The sequence below is a fragment of the Mandrillus leucophaeus genome, unplaced genomic scaffold (genome assembly GCF_000951045.1).
Source record: "Mandrillus leucophaeus isolate KB7577 unplaced genomic scaffold, Mleu.le_1.0 Scaffold408, whole genome shotgun sequence".
In the NCBI taxonomy this organism is placed as follows: Eukaryota; Metazoa; Chordata; class Mammalia; order Primates; family Cercopithecidae; genus Mandrillus; species Mandrillus leucophaeus.
This window is the reverse complement of record NW_012104343.1, coordinates 1,922,300-1,938,247: the sequence shown is the minus strand read 5'-3', so window position 1 is coordinate 1,938,247 and position 15,948 is coordinate 1,922,300. Positions and strand designations below refer to the sequence as shown.

Below are 15,948 nucleotides of genomic sequence, written 5' to 3'. Positions count from 1 at the left end.
CCACCGTGCCTGGCTAATTTTTGTATTTTTAGTAAAGACAGGGTTTCACCATGTTGGCCAGGCTGGTCTCGAACTCCTGACCTCAGATGATCCACCTGCCTCAGCCTCCCAAAGAGCTGGGATTACAGGCGTAAGCCACCACGTCCAGCTTTGCCTGGGGATCTTTTAAAAATGGGAGATTCCAGGACAGTTCATCAACCTTAGTAAAATAGAATCTTTTGAAGACTAAAACCATCTGTGTCTTGGCAGGCGCTTTAATGGGAAATCAGATTTGGGAACCTTTACTTGTGATGGCCAGGCCTCACTCAAAAACTCTCTTAAGCTTATGGATTATAATCACTGAGTGACTAAAGTTGCCACATATGCATCTACCTTCTGTAGGGACTATTTTAGGGTCTGTCATATCTAGATATGCTTCCCCACTAGTGGACAAACACTATTTTATTATTGCGATGGCAGAAAGAAGATTTCAAGATATTAAGAAGGAAGAAACTGGGCAAAAGAATTCACATGACTATTATTTCCTATAAAATACAATGTCCGCTGGGTGCTGTGGCTCATTCCTATAATCCAGCACTTTGGGAAGCCGAGGTGGGTGGATCACCTGAGGTCAGGTGTTCAAGACCAATTTGGCCAACAAGGTGAAATCCTGTCTCTATTAAAAATACAAAAAATTAGCCCAGTGTGGCGGTGGGTACCTGTAATCCCAGCTACTCAGGAGGCTGAGGCAGGAAAATCACTTGAACCTGGGAGGCGGAGGTTGCAGTGAGCCGAGATCATACCATTGCACTCCATTCTGGGCAAAAGGAGCGAAACTCCGTCTCAAAACAAAACAAAACAAAAAATAAAATAAATAAAAAATACAATGTCCCTGAATATGCAAGAATAACTTCATTGCTTTCAACCCCTTGCACAAACGTGGATGAATTCAAGAGTCTAAACCTCAGCCCCAGAGCTGGATCTGCTCTCAAGACTGAACTTAGGATGCCCTTCAGAAAAAGGATAGGAGCATTTTGTCTTTCTAACATTGTCTAAAATGGAAATTATGGCCCCATAAAAAAAAAAAAAAAAAAAAAAAGGCTGGGTTCAGTGGTTTACGCCTATAATCCCAGCATTTTGGGAGGCCAAGGCAGTCAGATCACCTGAAGTCAGGAGTTCAAGACCAGCCTGGCCAACATGGTGAAACCCTGTCTCTACTAAAAATACAATAATTAGCCAGGCATGGTGGCGCGTGCCTATAATCCCAGCTACTCGGGAGGCTGAGGCAGGAGAATCGCTTGAACCCAGGGGCAGAGGTTGCAGTGAGCCAAGATCGTGCCATGTCACTGCAGCCTTGGCGAAAGAGCAAAATTCCATCTCAAAAACAAACAGACAAACAAACAGGCTGAATATGGTCGCTCATGACTGTAATCCCAGCACTTCTGAAGGCCGAGGTGGGTGGATCACTTGAGCTCAGGAGTTTGAGACCAGCCTGGCAAACATGGGGAAACCCCATCTCTACTAGAAATACAAAAAATTAGCTGAGTGTGGTAGCCCACACTTGTAATCCCAGTTATTTGGGAGGCTGAGGCAGGAGAATCCCTTGAACCTAAGAGGCAGAGGTTGCAGTGAGCTGAGATCACCCCATTGCATTCCAGCCTGGGTGACAGAGTGAGAGTCGGTCTAAAAAAACAAAACAAAACAAAACAAAACAAAACAAACAAGATTCATAATCAAAAAAGACAATAACCAAGGTGATAGTGGATATTTCTCTTTTTTTCCCTCAGGGTAGATATGCAAAGGGTTATCATGAGGGGCTTTGGTCTACCTTGCATAATTTACTAGAGCTATACTAGGAAGTATTTAAGGATTTTCTTGTTATTCTCCATGTTAGAAATGATCCTTAAATCTACAAGTGTGGCCGGGCACAGTGGCTCACGCTTGTAATCCCAGCACTTTGGGAGGTGGAGGCGGGTGGATCACTTGACGTCAGGAGTTCAAGACCCACCTGGCCAAAATGGCGAAACCCTGTCTCTACTAAAAATACAAAAATTAGCCAAGCGTGGTGGTGCATGCCTGTAATCCCAGCTACGCGGGAGGCTGACACAGGAGAATCGCTTGAACCCGGGAGGCAGAGGTTGCAGTGAGCTGAGATTACACCATTGCACTCCAGCCTGGGAAACAAGAGTGGGAACTCCATCTGAAAAAAAAAAAAAAAAAAATCTACAAGTGCATCCTTGACCTCTAGTTCTAAGTTTATACATGTCTGTTGGCAAAGTTCCATCTCCAATTCTAACAACCTTGATTTTACCTCTCAAATATGGTTCTGGGTTAGGACTGGCCACAAGGGAAATCTGTGAAGACAGGGAAGGCAGAAGTGAAGCAGCAGCCACTGCAGTCTGAAGGTCAGTCTAGGACACTAGGCACATCTGATGTACGTTGTTGCTTATCTGCTGGCTCACCCTGGTTGGGGACAGCAGCTGAGTCTAGAGTTCTTGCAACTCCTACTTGATCTTCTTCAGTTTCTGCAAGTCTGGGTGAGATGCAGGTGCAGTGCATGGCTCCTATAAGCACCTGCACCAGGCTCCTGCAGGCACCTGCCTCATTGAGATGTAGGTGGTAAGAGACAGATGCTCAGTCTAGTTTATCCCCATGGGATCCAGATTCTCTTTGTGGGCCCCAGTTTGTTCCCGTCCACGTGAAATCTGTAATGGCCTCACCTGAGGTGGTTGCCTGGCAGGATCTGCTAATTCTTTTTAAAACCTACTGTCCATTTTGGGAGGCCGAGGCAGGTGGATCACCTGAGGTTGGGAGTTCGAGGCCAGCCTGACCAATATGGAGAAATCCTGTCTCTACTGAAAATGCAAAATTAGCTGGGCATGGTAGCGCATGCCTGTAATCCCAACTACTCGGGAGGCTGAGGCAGGATAATTGCTTGAACCCAGGAGGCAGAGACTGTGGTGAGCTGAGATCATGCCATTGTACTCCAGCCTAGGCAACAAGAGCGAAACTGTATCTCAAAATAAACAAACAAACAAACAAACAAAACCTACTGTCATCACCTCTTATTACTTCTCGACTCCATTACAGAAGAAGACCCTAGAGGGTAAGATAAAAAGGGTGGGCCGGGCATGGTGGGTCACAACTATAATCCCAGCACTTAGGGAGGTCGAAGGAGGCTGATCCCCTGAGATCAGGAGTTTGATACTAGCCTGGCCAACATGGCAAAACCCTGTCTCTACTAAAAATACAATAATTAGCCAGGCATGGTGGCATGCACCTGTAATCCCAGCTACTAGGGAGGCTAAGGCAGAAGAATCACTTGAACCTGGGAGGCGGAGGTTGCTGATAAGTGTTTGTTGCTGTATGCCTATTAGTTTTGGGATAATTTAAAGCTTGTTTGGAGGTTCTACCCGGGGATCACAGGTACTCATATACCCTTTGGCTCATATAGCCAAATCCTGTCTCTCCACTGCTCAAAGCATAGCATGAAAGTTTCCTGCTGTCTTTGGAAACTTGTCTGCAAACAGCTCAAAGGAGACGCGGTCCAAGGGCTCGCTGTCAAAGAACACAGCGGGGTTGACCATGGCTGATAGTACAGGGCTCCTGGCGGCAGCGGTGTCTGCAAAGCCCGGTGGTGCTTTTTTACTGTGTCAATTTAGCTAGGCTAGAACCATATTTCCTAGATTCCTTTCCCTGCATAGTTTTGGGTTAGAGTTAGCTATAAGAGAAATTTGTGCAGTTTGCAAGGCAAAAGTGGAGCAACAGTCATTACATTCTGAAGGTCGCTAGCTGCTACATGACGTAGGAGTTGGGCCTGCAGCTCCTTCAGTTACCACTGGATCTTCTAGATCAACTTCTCTGCGTTCTGGGCCACAAGCATGTGCAGCCCCATGGTGAAGGGTACCAGTTGTTCCAGCTGAAAAAATGTGCAGCAAAGGGCAGTATTATCCGGTGCTGGGGAAGGGAATAGGAAGATTCACCACAGTCATATATTTTTACATAATATTTGATTTTTTTCATGACAAAAGATTTTTAAATTAGAAAAGCACTATAAACTTGAATTAACCAAAAAATAGACAAAGAAAGTCCAGACCCTTCACTGACTGCCTATCTATATAAGATTAGACTCCTCAGTCTGGTATGTGAGGCCCTGGACAATCAGGTGCTAGTGTACTTTTTTAACTTTATCTGTCACTACTTCCCTTCCTGTGCCCTCCACTCTGGAATTCTTCCTGGGACTTTAGTTGAGCCAGAAGGGCTGGTTCTGGGATAGTGTTGCTAAGAGAGTGCCATGATGCTGCAGCCTCAGAGCTAACTTTTTTTAGGGAACATCTTCTGTAGACTTTTAGACATTATCTCATTGAGTTCTCATAGACTCTGCAAGGTAAGTATTACTCCAGTCCAGAACCAGCCACCTAATTTGCAGGGTCCGGTGCAAACTAAAAAATGTGTGGCCCCTTGTTCATACATATATTAAGAATTTCAAGCCGGGCATGGTGGCTCAGGCCTGTAATCCCAGCACATTGGGAGGCCGAGGTGGGTGGATCACCTGAGGTCAGGAGTTCGAGACCAGACTAGCCAACATGACGAAATCCTGTCTCTGCAAAAAATACAAAAATTAGCCAAGCGTGGTCGTGCACGCCTGTAGTCCCAGCTACTCCAGAGGCCGAGGCAGGAGAATAGGGTGAACCTGGGAGGAAGAGCTTGCAGTGAGCCGAGATCATGTCTCTGCACTTCAGCCTGGGTGACAGAGTGAAACTCCGTCTCAAAAAAAAAAAAAAAAGAAAAGAAAAATTTCAAAATCAGCAGAGCATTAAACTAAGTGTAAGGCCATGTGTGATTGTACCAGTGTGAACCTGTGAGGCCAGTCCCACCCCAATCTTACATCTAAGGAACAGGTTCACAGAGATGAAGTAAATTCCCAAGGTTACTTTGTCAAGAGCTGGGAAAATATAAGAGCCAGAAGTCTAACAGGTTGAATCCCTATTAAACTCTCCCCAACTAAACTACGCCCCTCCCTGTTGAGCTGAATCTAATGAAAGCTTCCTAAATGTTTTAACCAGACACACGCACAATCTGCTATCAGTCACTTTCACTAGTTCATCGCTGTAACACCTCAGGTGTTCAATGTTTCAACGTGTTCTATAGACTATTGTGATAACGCGGCAAGCTGTCGTAAGACTTCTTGCTGCACATTTCTTTTTAAAATATTCTCCAGAAGTCTGATGAAAAATGCAGACATACCTATATTTAATGTCAATGGATGGAACTTATTTTAAAAAGTACTGTAATGGCAGAAGTTGTGACACATAATACTGCAGTGTTCTCTAACTCCAACACCTAAATATATCATCAAGCATTCATGTTTTGTTTTTTAAGTGACTACTAGATACTGTGATTCACTTAAGTGAAGCGAACTGAAGCCTGTGGTCAAGAAGAGACACCTGAAGGTGAAGGGACAAAGCGAGCAGGTTAAGCCCCCGAGCCCGACCCCTCTCAAAAAATATACAGCCGGAACGCGCGTCTGCGCAGAACGAATCCTCCTGCGCACACGCCGGGCCGGAAGAGCAGGAGTGGGCAGGGGCGGGGATAAGGTTGCTAGGAGAACGCGATGACGCTACGGGCTCGGCGCTCTTCTCCACCAATGGGCGACGCGTGCTTGTAGTGACGCGCTGTGTGCGTCACGCCGACGACGCGCGAAGGGCACACATCTTAGGGCTGGGAGGACGTTCGGCCTCTGTGAGCGGTAACCTTTCCAAGGGAGTGGTTGGGTGATCGCCATCTTAGGGAGTGAGTGTGACCGGGCCTTCCCCTGTGGCGGGTGTCGGGAGCGGAGCCCAGAGACCCTGTGGGGCCGCTGCTTTGGCGGTGGGCCCAGCCGGGAGCAGCCTCCTTCGAAGGCCGCCGTGACCTCTTCAAGGGCGCGCAGGCTGGAAGGAAAAGGCCCGGTTGGGGTTCCAGGGCGCCGGTAACATTAACCGGCGCCTTGCCTGCCCTCTCACCGCCGCTCCCTCTTCCCCTAGAAAGATGTTCTCGTCCGTGGCGCACCTGGCGCGGGCGAACCCCTTCAACACGCCACATCTGCAGCTGGTGCACGATGGCCTTGGGGACCTCCGCAGCAACCCACCCGGGCCCACTGGCCAGCCCCGCCGCCCTCGCAACCTGGCAGCCGCCGCCGTGGAAGGTGAGGATCAGACCTTGCCTGATACAGTCGTGGTCTACTCGTGGTCCGCCCAGCGTTTGAGGCCTGGACCCGGCTTGGAGGACAGGGAAGGACGAGTCCAGCCCGCTGCACCGTAGGACGGCGCCCAGTTCCTTGCCCTGGGATATCGGCTTTTTCCACCCTAGGCGGGTGTCAGATCCTTGGCCCTCCCTCAAGGGCGTGGAAGGGCAGAGGCCCTGTGTCCCTTCGTGACCTCCATGTCCCCGAGGGAAAAAAGGCCGCGACTAGCTCCTTATCTTCTCTGCCGTGAGCCCGCTTGGTCAGCCAACTAAGTATTGGGTAAAGTCTCTTCCCCAAACTACTGACCACCCAGAGTTCTACTAACTGTATCACCTGTCCTTTGATTTGCCCTTAGTTTTCTTGAACAGTCCTTTCCTAAGTTTTATATTCGTCGACGCCAGGTCCGTCATTTTAGCACTTAATTATATATGAGATAACTGGATCTCCTGTTTTCATGCGACTGGAGGAGGCAGCTTGCAGCACTACATGGGCAATAAAAAGGAGATAATTGGTGGGCATCCCTTTGGTGTGATTATCTCTTGCGATTCTTTGTGGTTGGGCCCAGCTTTAACTTAGTTGTGTGTGTTTTAAATCCTAGTGAAGTGTGTACATACAGAGAAACCTGAAAATCGAATTGTAGGAGTCCTGAGAATGTTATCTACCTTATGCCTGTAAAATCGAAAGATTTTTTTCTTTAAATCACTCATGTGCTTCTGTTATGTCTTTAGTATGGATAAAGAATCCTTACTTACACTATCTGTCATTCAGTTTAAAATTAAAGCTAACATTATTTGTGTATTAAATGTATTTGACTGCAGGAATTTATGTGTATCTGTTTTTATGTTATAGGAGTTCATAAGTGGGGTTAGTATTGGTTAGTGGCTAGGATAAACTTTGAAGTTGTTTGCAAGCCTTTTACACGTCAGGTGATCTTTCTGAGTTTCATTTGTACTCTGAAGTGTGCTCTTACCAGTGGTTAATAATTTGAAGTTTGACTTTAATTGTAAAAGCCGTTAATGTAGAAGACTTTTTAAAAAATGAATATGGCAGAATCCAAGCTGTTAATAGTATCAGATACAGAACCCTCATAATTTTTAAATGATCTGATTTTGGCAGTGAATTTTTTTTTAAGCCACTTAATTGGCCAAAGCTATTCAGCTGTGATAATACTATTTAACAGGGAAACAGTTTTCTTTCATTCCAGTGGCCTTAGTCATCTCTGAAGAAATACTTACTTCATTTTTTTTTTTTTTTTTCCAATCAAACAGAGCAGTATAGCTGTGACTATGGATCTGGCAGATTCTTTATCCTTTGTGGACTTGGAGGAATTATTAGCTGTGGCACAACACATACAGCATTGGTTCCTCTAGATCTGGTTAAATGCAGAATGCAGGTTTGTTTTGCATGCTGGACTAGAGCATATTGAAGCATGACTGACTGTTAAGTTATAAGATATAGTCATCTACTAACAAGCTGTGTGGAAACCTAACTGTCCAGGAGGTAAGTTTATGACCAGTAACATGAGTTTTATATTAAAATGCATGGTGTGTCTTCTCTTACTACAGAGTACAGTTGTGAATTTGGCTCCGCGAAGTATTATGCACTGTGTGGCTTTGGTGGGGTCTTAAGTTGTGGTCTGACACACACTGCTGTCGTTCCCCTGGATTTAGTGAAATGCCGTATGCAGGTTTGTATTGAGATGACAACATTGAAAGTATCTTTCATGTGACTTAACTTTAAATAAAATCTTAAAGCGCTTCCCAAATGAGAATTTGAAGACATCACAACTGCTAGAAACTTCAGTAGGAAACCAAACTAAAATTTCTTTAAATCGTGGGCTTTATTTTAACTAGTGTTTTAAATCCAATAAATGCCTCTATTGTTGGAGTAAATTATTCACTCTTAGACTCTGGCTGTAGATGGCTCTTTGCTGCTGCTCTTCACTTTCTGGCCAGAGTTCTTCAAGCTTACTTGTGCCCCAAATAGTCGTTTTATAAGCACCTGTGTGTTGGAGTGGGTAAACAAGTCTGTGTATTATGTGAAGTAACGAAGTCCTTTATCTACTAATAAGACCAAGGCAAAGAGTAGATAAACATGTAGATTTATTTAAAATGCTCTAATGCCTTAGTATGAAAATTTTGTCAGATTAGCCTTTTGTATATTTACATAACATTTTAAAATAATTTCAATATCTTTTAATTAAGATTATTGAAACAAAAACAAGACATCAAAAATTTATTTGTTCCAAACAGGATTAGAAATCTATTTACCTAAAAGAGAATTGAATTTGAAATATTAGGAGGGAGAGGAAGGTGATGTATACCACCCCTTCTAGTACTGGCAGAAATAGTGAGATAAGCTTTTTTTCCCTCCCATTAGTTAATATAATGGATATGAAATGTACCTTTGCTAAAACATGTTATGCATGTCTCTTGAAGTGAATTTAGTTTATGTGCTTTTTTTTTAAACTTGGGTTTAGTTTGTTTAGTGTTCACAAAACTTTATGCTATAAGCTACTTAAAGAACTAGCATATGTTAGGAATACAGATACATCTATTATCTAGACAGTAGCTTTTAAAAAGTAGGAGGTGGGCCAGGCATGGTTGCCCACGTCTGGAATACCAGCACTTTGGGTGGCTGAAGCGGGTGGGTCACTTGAGGTCAGGAGTTTGAGATCAGAACTCAATCTAGCCAACATGGTGAAACCCCGTCTCTACTAAAAATACAAAAATTAGCTGGGCATGGTGGCGCGCCTGTAGTTGCAGCTACTAGTCACAGCTATTCGGGAGGCTGAGGCAGGAGAATCGCTTGAACCTGGGAGGTGGAGGTTGCAGTGAGCTGAGATCACACCATGACACTCCATCCTGGGCTACAAAGCAAGACAAAAAAAAATAAAATAGTAGTAGGAGTTGGGCGGTAAGAAATCTCTTAAGAATCAGCTTTGTTATGTATTTTTGTGGAAATTTTACCCTCTTAACTATCACTCCAAGACTTAAGTTTAACACAGAAAGCTAGACCTTAATGTACAAAAGTTTCCGTTTATAAAAGTAATCAAATGAACAATAATAAACAGTTATAAGCATAAACTAATAAAAGTTATGTGAATGTAGTTCCTCACTCAAAATATCTTAATATGACCGTGGATAACTGAAGCCACAGAAAATGAATCCGTGGATAAGGGAGAGCTACTGTATTTTTTTTTTTTTTTTTTTTGAGATGGAGTCTTGCTCTGCCGCTCAGGCTGGAGTGTAGTGGTACGATCGCGGCTCACTGCAACCTCTGCCTCCCAGGCTCAAGTGATGCTTCTGTGTCAGCCTCCCGAGTAGCTGGGATTACAGGCACACGCTGCCATGCCCCACTACTTTTTTGTATTTCAGTAGAGATGGGGTTTCACTGTGTTGCCCAGGCTGGTCTCGAACTCTTGAGCTCAGGTAATCCACCTGCCTTGGCCTCCCAAAGTGCTGGAATTACAGGCGTGAGCCAACGCGCTTGGCAGGAACTACTGTATTTACCTTTTGTGTAGTTGCTGAAGTTTATTATGGAACCCAAACAAAAATAATCATGAGATTAAATTTTTACGTTAACTGTTTGGTGCATTTAATTTTTTTTTCTTGTTTTAAATAAAGGTGGACCCCCAAAAGTACAAGGGCATATTTAATGGATTCTCAGTTACACTTAAAGAGGATGGTGTTCGTGGTTTGGCTAAAGGATGGGCTCCGACTTTCATTGGCTACTCCATGCAGGGACTCTGCAAGTTTGGCTTTTATGAAGTCTTTAAAGTCTTGTATAGCAACATGCTTGGAGAGGTATGTAATTAATTTTGAAATTGAACGTTCCGAGTGTTTAAGACCAAAAAGGTTCTTAGATTTTTCTGTCCTGCCTTATTTTAGCACTGAAGAAAATGGTCCTACAAAGCGAGCAACATGTCTTAAATCATAAGCCTGTGTCAGCAGAGACAGGTTGAGAAATAAAATGTATTTCATTAAGTTACAATTCTCCTTTTAATATACTATCTTGTTTTCTAAGTAAGTTGGATTTTGAGTTTTTTAGAGAAGGGCTCTGGGACTCCTTTGCGTAGTTCCAGGGCTAACTGTACGTGACATCTAGATATTTTTTAAACATTCACATTGTTCACATAGTTACGTATTTTGTTAATGAGGTTATGAGAGACCACATATATATTCCACATCGTGTGTTACTTTATAAAATATCTGAAGCTTAGTTGTTTCCTAGAACTGTCACTTCAGTTGAATACCAACACAACAGCAATTCACGTCCTTCCTTGTGTTTTGGATTTTAGGAGAATACTTATCTCTGGCGCACGTCACTATATTTGGCTGCCTCTGCCAGTGCTGAATTCTTTGCTGACATTGCCCTGGCTCCTATGGAAGCTGCTAAGGTTCGAATTCAAACCCAGCCAGGTTATGCCAACACTTTGAGGGATGCAGCTCCCAAAATGTATAAGGAAGAAGGCCTAAAAGCGTAAGTAAACACTTAAAAATTTATATTATGAAAGTACTTATTTTAAGTGAACTTCATTTTTTTTGAGACAGAGTTTTGCCCTTGTTGTCCAGGCTGGAGTGCAGTGGCACTGTCTGGGCTCACCGCAACCTCTGCCCCCCAGATTCAAGTGATTCTCCTGCCTCAGCCTCCTGAATAGCTGGGATTACAGGCATGCACCACCACGCCTGGCTAATTTTGTATTTTTAGTAGAGACTCCATGTTGGTCAGGTTGATGTCAAACTCCTGACCTCAGGTGATCCACCCACTTCGGCCTCCCAAAGTACTGGGATTACAGGCGTGAGCCACTGCGTCCAGCTGTGAACTTCATTTTTTAGTATTAAGTCTACCAGACTTTTTTTTTTTTTTTTTTTTTTGAGACTGAGTCTGGCTCTGTCGCCCAGGCTGGAGTGCAGTGGCCGGATCTCAGCTCACTGCAAGCTCCGCCTCCCGGGTTCACGCCATTCTCCTGCCTCAGCCTCCCGAGTAGCTGGGACCACAGGCGCCCGCCACTTCACCCGGCTAGTTTTTTGTATTTTTTAGTAGAGACGGGGTTTCACTGTGTTAGCCAGGATGGTCTCGATCTCCTGACCTCGTGATCCGCCCGTCTCGGCCTCCCAAAGTGCTGGGATTACAGGCTTGAGCCACCGCGCCCGGCCAGACTTTTAAAAAAGACTATTATAACATTTAATGTCTATTTACCTGTATGTAGAACATAAACTTGAGAGGTAAAGATAAGTTAATACATGGTTTGACCCCTGGACTGGGTTTTTTTTTTTTTTTCCCCCTAAAGTAAGGACCATTTGTCATTCTGCAAATGACTTGATATTTGGCCTAAACATTTACTATTAACTTTTAGGGAGGGCTTGTTAGTATCCTTGTGATCTATTCACAGTTAAGAATTTCCATGACTACAACATGCTTCCTTAGATCCACCTTTGTGGATGAATCTTGAACTGAGTTCCACTTGTAAACTTCTTGTTTCTTGTGGTTCCAGTCAAAGAAACATCCAGCAACTTTTTTGGTTGTATAGTCAAAGGTGCTTGAGTCATTGGCATGTAAGAGAAATATACCTGCATGTTAGTCTAACGTTCTGATAGAAATGACATGCATTTTTGCTGCCATTTGTTACTATCAGGACTCGACTCGTGTGCGGACACTTGTGTTAATAATGACAATCTCTGATAGATGAGTATATGCAACTCTGTAAAACAAGTCTCTTGATTTCCTAGATTCTACAAGGGGGTTGCTCCTCTCTGGATGAGACAAATACCATACACCATGATGAAGTTCGCCTGCTTTGAACGTACTGTTGAAGCACTGTACAAGTTTGTGGTTCCTAAGCCCCGCAGTGAATGTTCAAAGCCAGAGCAGCTGGTTGTAACATTTGTAGCAGGTTACATAGGTATGAATTACTTAGAACACACTTGTCTGAAATTATGAACAAATAATCATTTCCATTATTGGCGTTTTTTGAGAGGGAAAAATATTCCAAAGGTTATAAAGCAGTGTTTTTGTTTTCTTGTTTTCCCTGAGGCATAGTCTTGCTCTGTTGCCCAGGCTGGAGTGCAGTGGCGTGATCATAGCTCACTGTAACCTCCTCTTCCTGGGTTCAAGTGATTCTGCTGCCTCAGCCTCCCAGGTAGCTGGGACAGGCATGCACTGCCACGCCCAGCTCATTTTTTGTATTTTTGTTTTCGTTTTTTGTTTTTTTTTTGAGACGGAGTTTTACCCTTGTTGCCCAGGCTGGAGTGCAATGGCGCAATCTCGGCTCACTGCAACCTCCGCCTCCCAGGTTCAAACGATTCTCCTGTCTCAGCCTCCTGAGTAGCTGGGATTACAGGCGTCCGCCACTATACCCAGCTAATTTTTGGTATTTTTAGTAGAGACAGGGTTTCACCGTATTGGCCAGGCTGGTCTTGAACTCCTGACCTCTAGTGAGCCACCCACCTCGGCCTCTTAAAGTGCTGGGATTATAGACGTGAGCTGCTGTGCCCGGCCTATAAAGCAGTTTTATCTTCCTGTAACGTTTTATATGCTTTTTAGGATTCATAAATACTTGCTAACTAGTTCCTAAAAGGGTCGTTTTATGGGATATCATTATTAGGCTTGGGAATGTATTGATCTTACTGTTGCACCATTTTTTTGTTGTTGTTCAGGTTATTAAGAATTTTATACAGAAAGTGTTGAATAAAATCTGAAAAACTTAAATGATTGTTCTGTTTTATATCGGATAGACAGTTTGATAACCGTACCTGTCTCACCCTGAGTCTGATTTTTATTTTAGAACTGGAAAAATATTATTTTAAAGTCATAAAAATGATTATTGGCTATGTGAAGTTTTATTTTTAACCGGCACTGTATGGGATCCTTTATATTTTTTCAGCTGGAGTCTTTTGTGCAATTGTTTCTCACCCTGCTGATTCTGTGGTATCTGTGTTGAATAAAGAAAAAGGTAGCAGTGCTTCTCAGGTCCTCAAGAGACTTGGATTTAAAGGTAGGATGATGTTTTTTTCTTGAAAGAAAGAACAACAGTTTTGGATATGTTGCATTTTTTTCATTTGCGTTTCCTGTTTGAACCAGGTGTATGGAAGGGACTGTTTGCCCGTATCATCATGATTGGTACCCTGACTGCACTACAGTGGTTTATCTATGATTCCGTGAAGGTCTACTTCAGGCTCCCTCGCCCTCCTCCACCGGAGATGCCAGAGTCTCTGAAGAAGAAGCTTGGGTTAACTCAATAGATAGATCAAAGCAAATGTGGACTGAATCTGCTTGTTGATCAGTGTTGAAGAAAGTGCAAAAGGAACTTTTATATATTTGACAGTCTAGGAAATTGTCTATTCCTGGTATAATTACTGTAGTACTCTTGCTTAAGGCAAGAGTTTCAAATTTACTGTCGAAATAAACCCAACTCTTCATGATTTGCCTGTGACTTATTTTAAAAACTTAAAAAAAAAAAGATTTAGCTTTAAAATAGTTGGAAAGAATGAAGTATAAGTTAAGGAAAAAAGACAAAACTGACCATTGTTGGTTGAATATTCCAGTTGGTATTCACAAATTGTCATATGTCTCAAGTTTTATCACACAAAGTTCCTGTATTTTTAGGGAAACAGACTTTAAATTTCTAAAAACTTGATTTAATTATAGTTAAATATGTATAGTCATTTGTGGTTATTTTGGCAAGGAAATGTCAGTGTATACTTACATTTTTGCAGCATGTACTAAACTTTTTTTTTATGTTGATGAGTTTGCTAATCCTTATTTGTAAGACAAGGTAACCCAAGTTAGGCTGATTCTTGGAATGATAGTAAAGGACCAAAGTGATTGACAGCTGAAAATGATTTTCAGGTACCCTAATTCTCTTCACAAAGATCTGACTTTTTTTTTTTTTGAGACGGAGTTTCACTCTTGTTGCCGAGACTGGAGTGCAGTGGCGCAATCTCGCCTCACTGCAACCTCTGCCTCCCAGATTCAAGCGATTGTTCTGCCTCAGCCTCCTGAATAGCTGGGATTTCAGGCATGCGCCACCACGCTCAGCTAATTTTGTATTTTTAGTAGAAGCGGGGTTTCCCTGTGTTGGTCAGGCTGGTCTCTGACTTCCAACCTCAGGTGATCCGCCCGCCTCAGCCTCCCAAAGTGCTGGGATTATAGGCGTGAGCCACCGCGCCTAGCTCTGACTCTAAATTACAGAAAATTAAACTATTTCAGTCTGGTATTTTAAGAGGTACTGCTTGACAGCTGAACTACATGAATGCCACTGGGCAAAAAGCATTCTATCATACTCAGATACGAGATAGATTGTAGTTTTAAGCCCATTTTTAAAGAACTTCTAGAAAGTGAATGAGTTTTTGTGTTTAGATTCCCCTTCAGTTTGGTTAGGAAGTATAAAAGTTCAATCTTTTGTAATGACAGCCCACCACTGGGGAAAAAACCCAAAAACCTAGTGTAATATATAACATGCTGTTTTTCAAACACTGCATTTTACCTAGAGTTGTTATGTGTAATACATGGGTGGGGTTAACAATCCCTACATAAAGCATACAGATGGCCTGGAGAGAAAAACTTTTTCAGAGATTGGAGAGAAATGTTACTACAAACTCATAGTAAGATCAGAGAACTCAATTTAGAAGCCAGTGCTGCTAGTTGCATGTTAACTTCTTTATATCATCATTGCCTGAACTTGTTAAAGGTTCGCCATTTTACCTGTCCTGTAGGAAAAAAGAGTTGTAGGTACACATTTGGACTAAACTTTAAAAAGATAGAATAGGGGCCGGGCGCGGTGGCTCAAGCCTGTAATCCCAGCACTTTGGGAGGCTGAGACGGGCGGATCACGAGGTCAGGAGATCAAGACCATCCTGGCTAACACGGTGAAACCCCGTCTCTACTAAAAAAAATACAAAAAACTAGCCGGGCGAGGTGGCGGGCGCCTGTAGTCCCAGCTACTCGGGAGGCTGAGGCAGGAGAATGGCAGTGAGCTGAGATCCGGCCACTGCACTCCAGCCTGGGCGACAGAGCGAGACTCCGTCTCAAAAAAAAAAAAGTAGGGTGTCTTCTGAACCCAACCAAGTGGTGGCTGTGGTGCTTAGCAGTATCAACTGTATGTTAGTTCTTACTATGTTAGCAAAGCACACAAAGATTAATGTCATGATAAGCTTTTCTGTGGGTGAAGAACTCAGGAGTATTAGACTTCTGGTTCTGAGTCTCATGAAGCTTTTCACTTCTGAGCTGAAAGGATGCTGTTTGTGCATTTCCCTGTCAGTGGTATAGTCTTTCCCCAAAGTCTCTAGCATGGTGGCTTCAGGGCAGCTGGACATAGGTGGAATTTCAGGGCTCCAATAGAGCTTGGCAGAGTTGGCTTTTTAGGACTTACCCTTCAATGTCACATAACATCACTTTTACCATACTCTTGGTTACAACAGTGATGTCTCAGAGACCAAATCCCAGATTCAGGAAAAAAGGAACATAGTCTCCACCTCTTGCTGAGAGGAATGTCAGTCAAAGTGTAAGAGGAGCAAATGGAAATGCGTTAGCGCAGCCAACATGAAAGTGGACCGTAGATCTAAAACACTTTGGGTATGCAGTTCAGCCAGCCCTCACTGAGGCAGTTGTGCCAATCAGGATTCAAGTTTTATTTCCTAAGAGTTATAATAGGTTTTATTTGTGGGCATTGATATAAAATATGCTGTGTTCAAGCTGTGGAGTCTGCCGTCTGTGTAGAGTTACAGTTCAAAGCTATTTCT

At 43.3% G+C, this 15,948-nt stretch overlaps 1 protein-coding gene across 7 annotated transcripts; it reads left to right on the top strand.

Annotated features, from left to right (window-relative positions):
- Positions 1-5,622: 5,622 nt before the first annotated feature.
- SLC25A3 (solute carrier family 25 (mitochondrial carrier; phosphate carrier), member 3) lies at positions 5,623-13,629 on the top strand. 7 transcript variants are annotated; one of them, XM_011992241.1, is made up of 8 exons: positions 5,623-5,772; positions 6,006-6,166; positions 7,771-7,892; positions 9,832-10,011; positions 10,506-10,687; positions 11,938-12,110; positions 13,092-13,202; positions 13,289-13,629. In XM_011992241.1, exons 2-8 carry the CDS (start codon positions 6,010-6,012, stop codon positions 13,447-13,449), a joined length of 1,086 nt encoding a protein of 361 aa, XP_011847631.1. In that variant the 5' UTR covers positions 5,623-5,772; positions 6,006-6,009; the 3' UTR covers positions 13,450-13,629. The 7 variants fall into 7 exon arrangements, with proteins under 7 accessions (XP_011847631.1, XP_011847628.1, XP_011847632.1 ...); XM_011992238.1 differs by lacking the exon at positions 7,771-7,892 and adding an exon at positions 7,474-7,598 and having other exon boundaries at positions 5,657-5,772; XM_011992243.1 differs by having other exon boundaries at positions 5,680-5,772; positions 6,010-6,166.
- Positions 13,630-15,948: the final 2,319 nt, after the last annotated feature.

Bases quoted from the DNA above. Each gene is read 5' to 3' on its own strand.
- SLC25A3 (XM_011992238.1), top strand. From the start codon at position 6,010: ATGTTCTCGTCCGTGGCGCACCTGGCGCGGGCGAACCCCTTCAACACG. The intron at 6,167-7,473 runs GTGAGGATCAGA...CCAATCAAACAG, and splicing joins GGCAGCCGCCGCCGTGGAAG to AGCAGTATAGCTGTGACTAT. The intron at 10,012-10,505 runs GTATGTAATTAA...TTTGGATTTTAG, and splicing joins ATAGCAACATGCTTGGAGAG to GAGAATACTTATCTCTGGCG.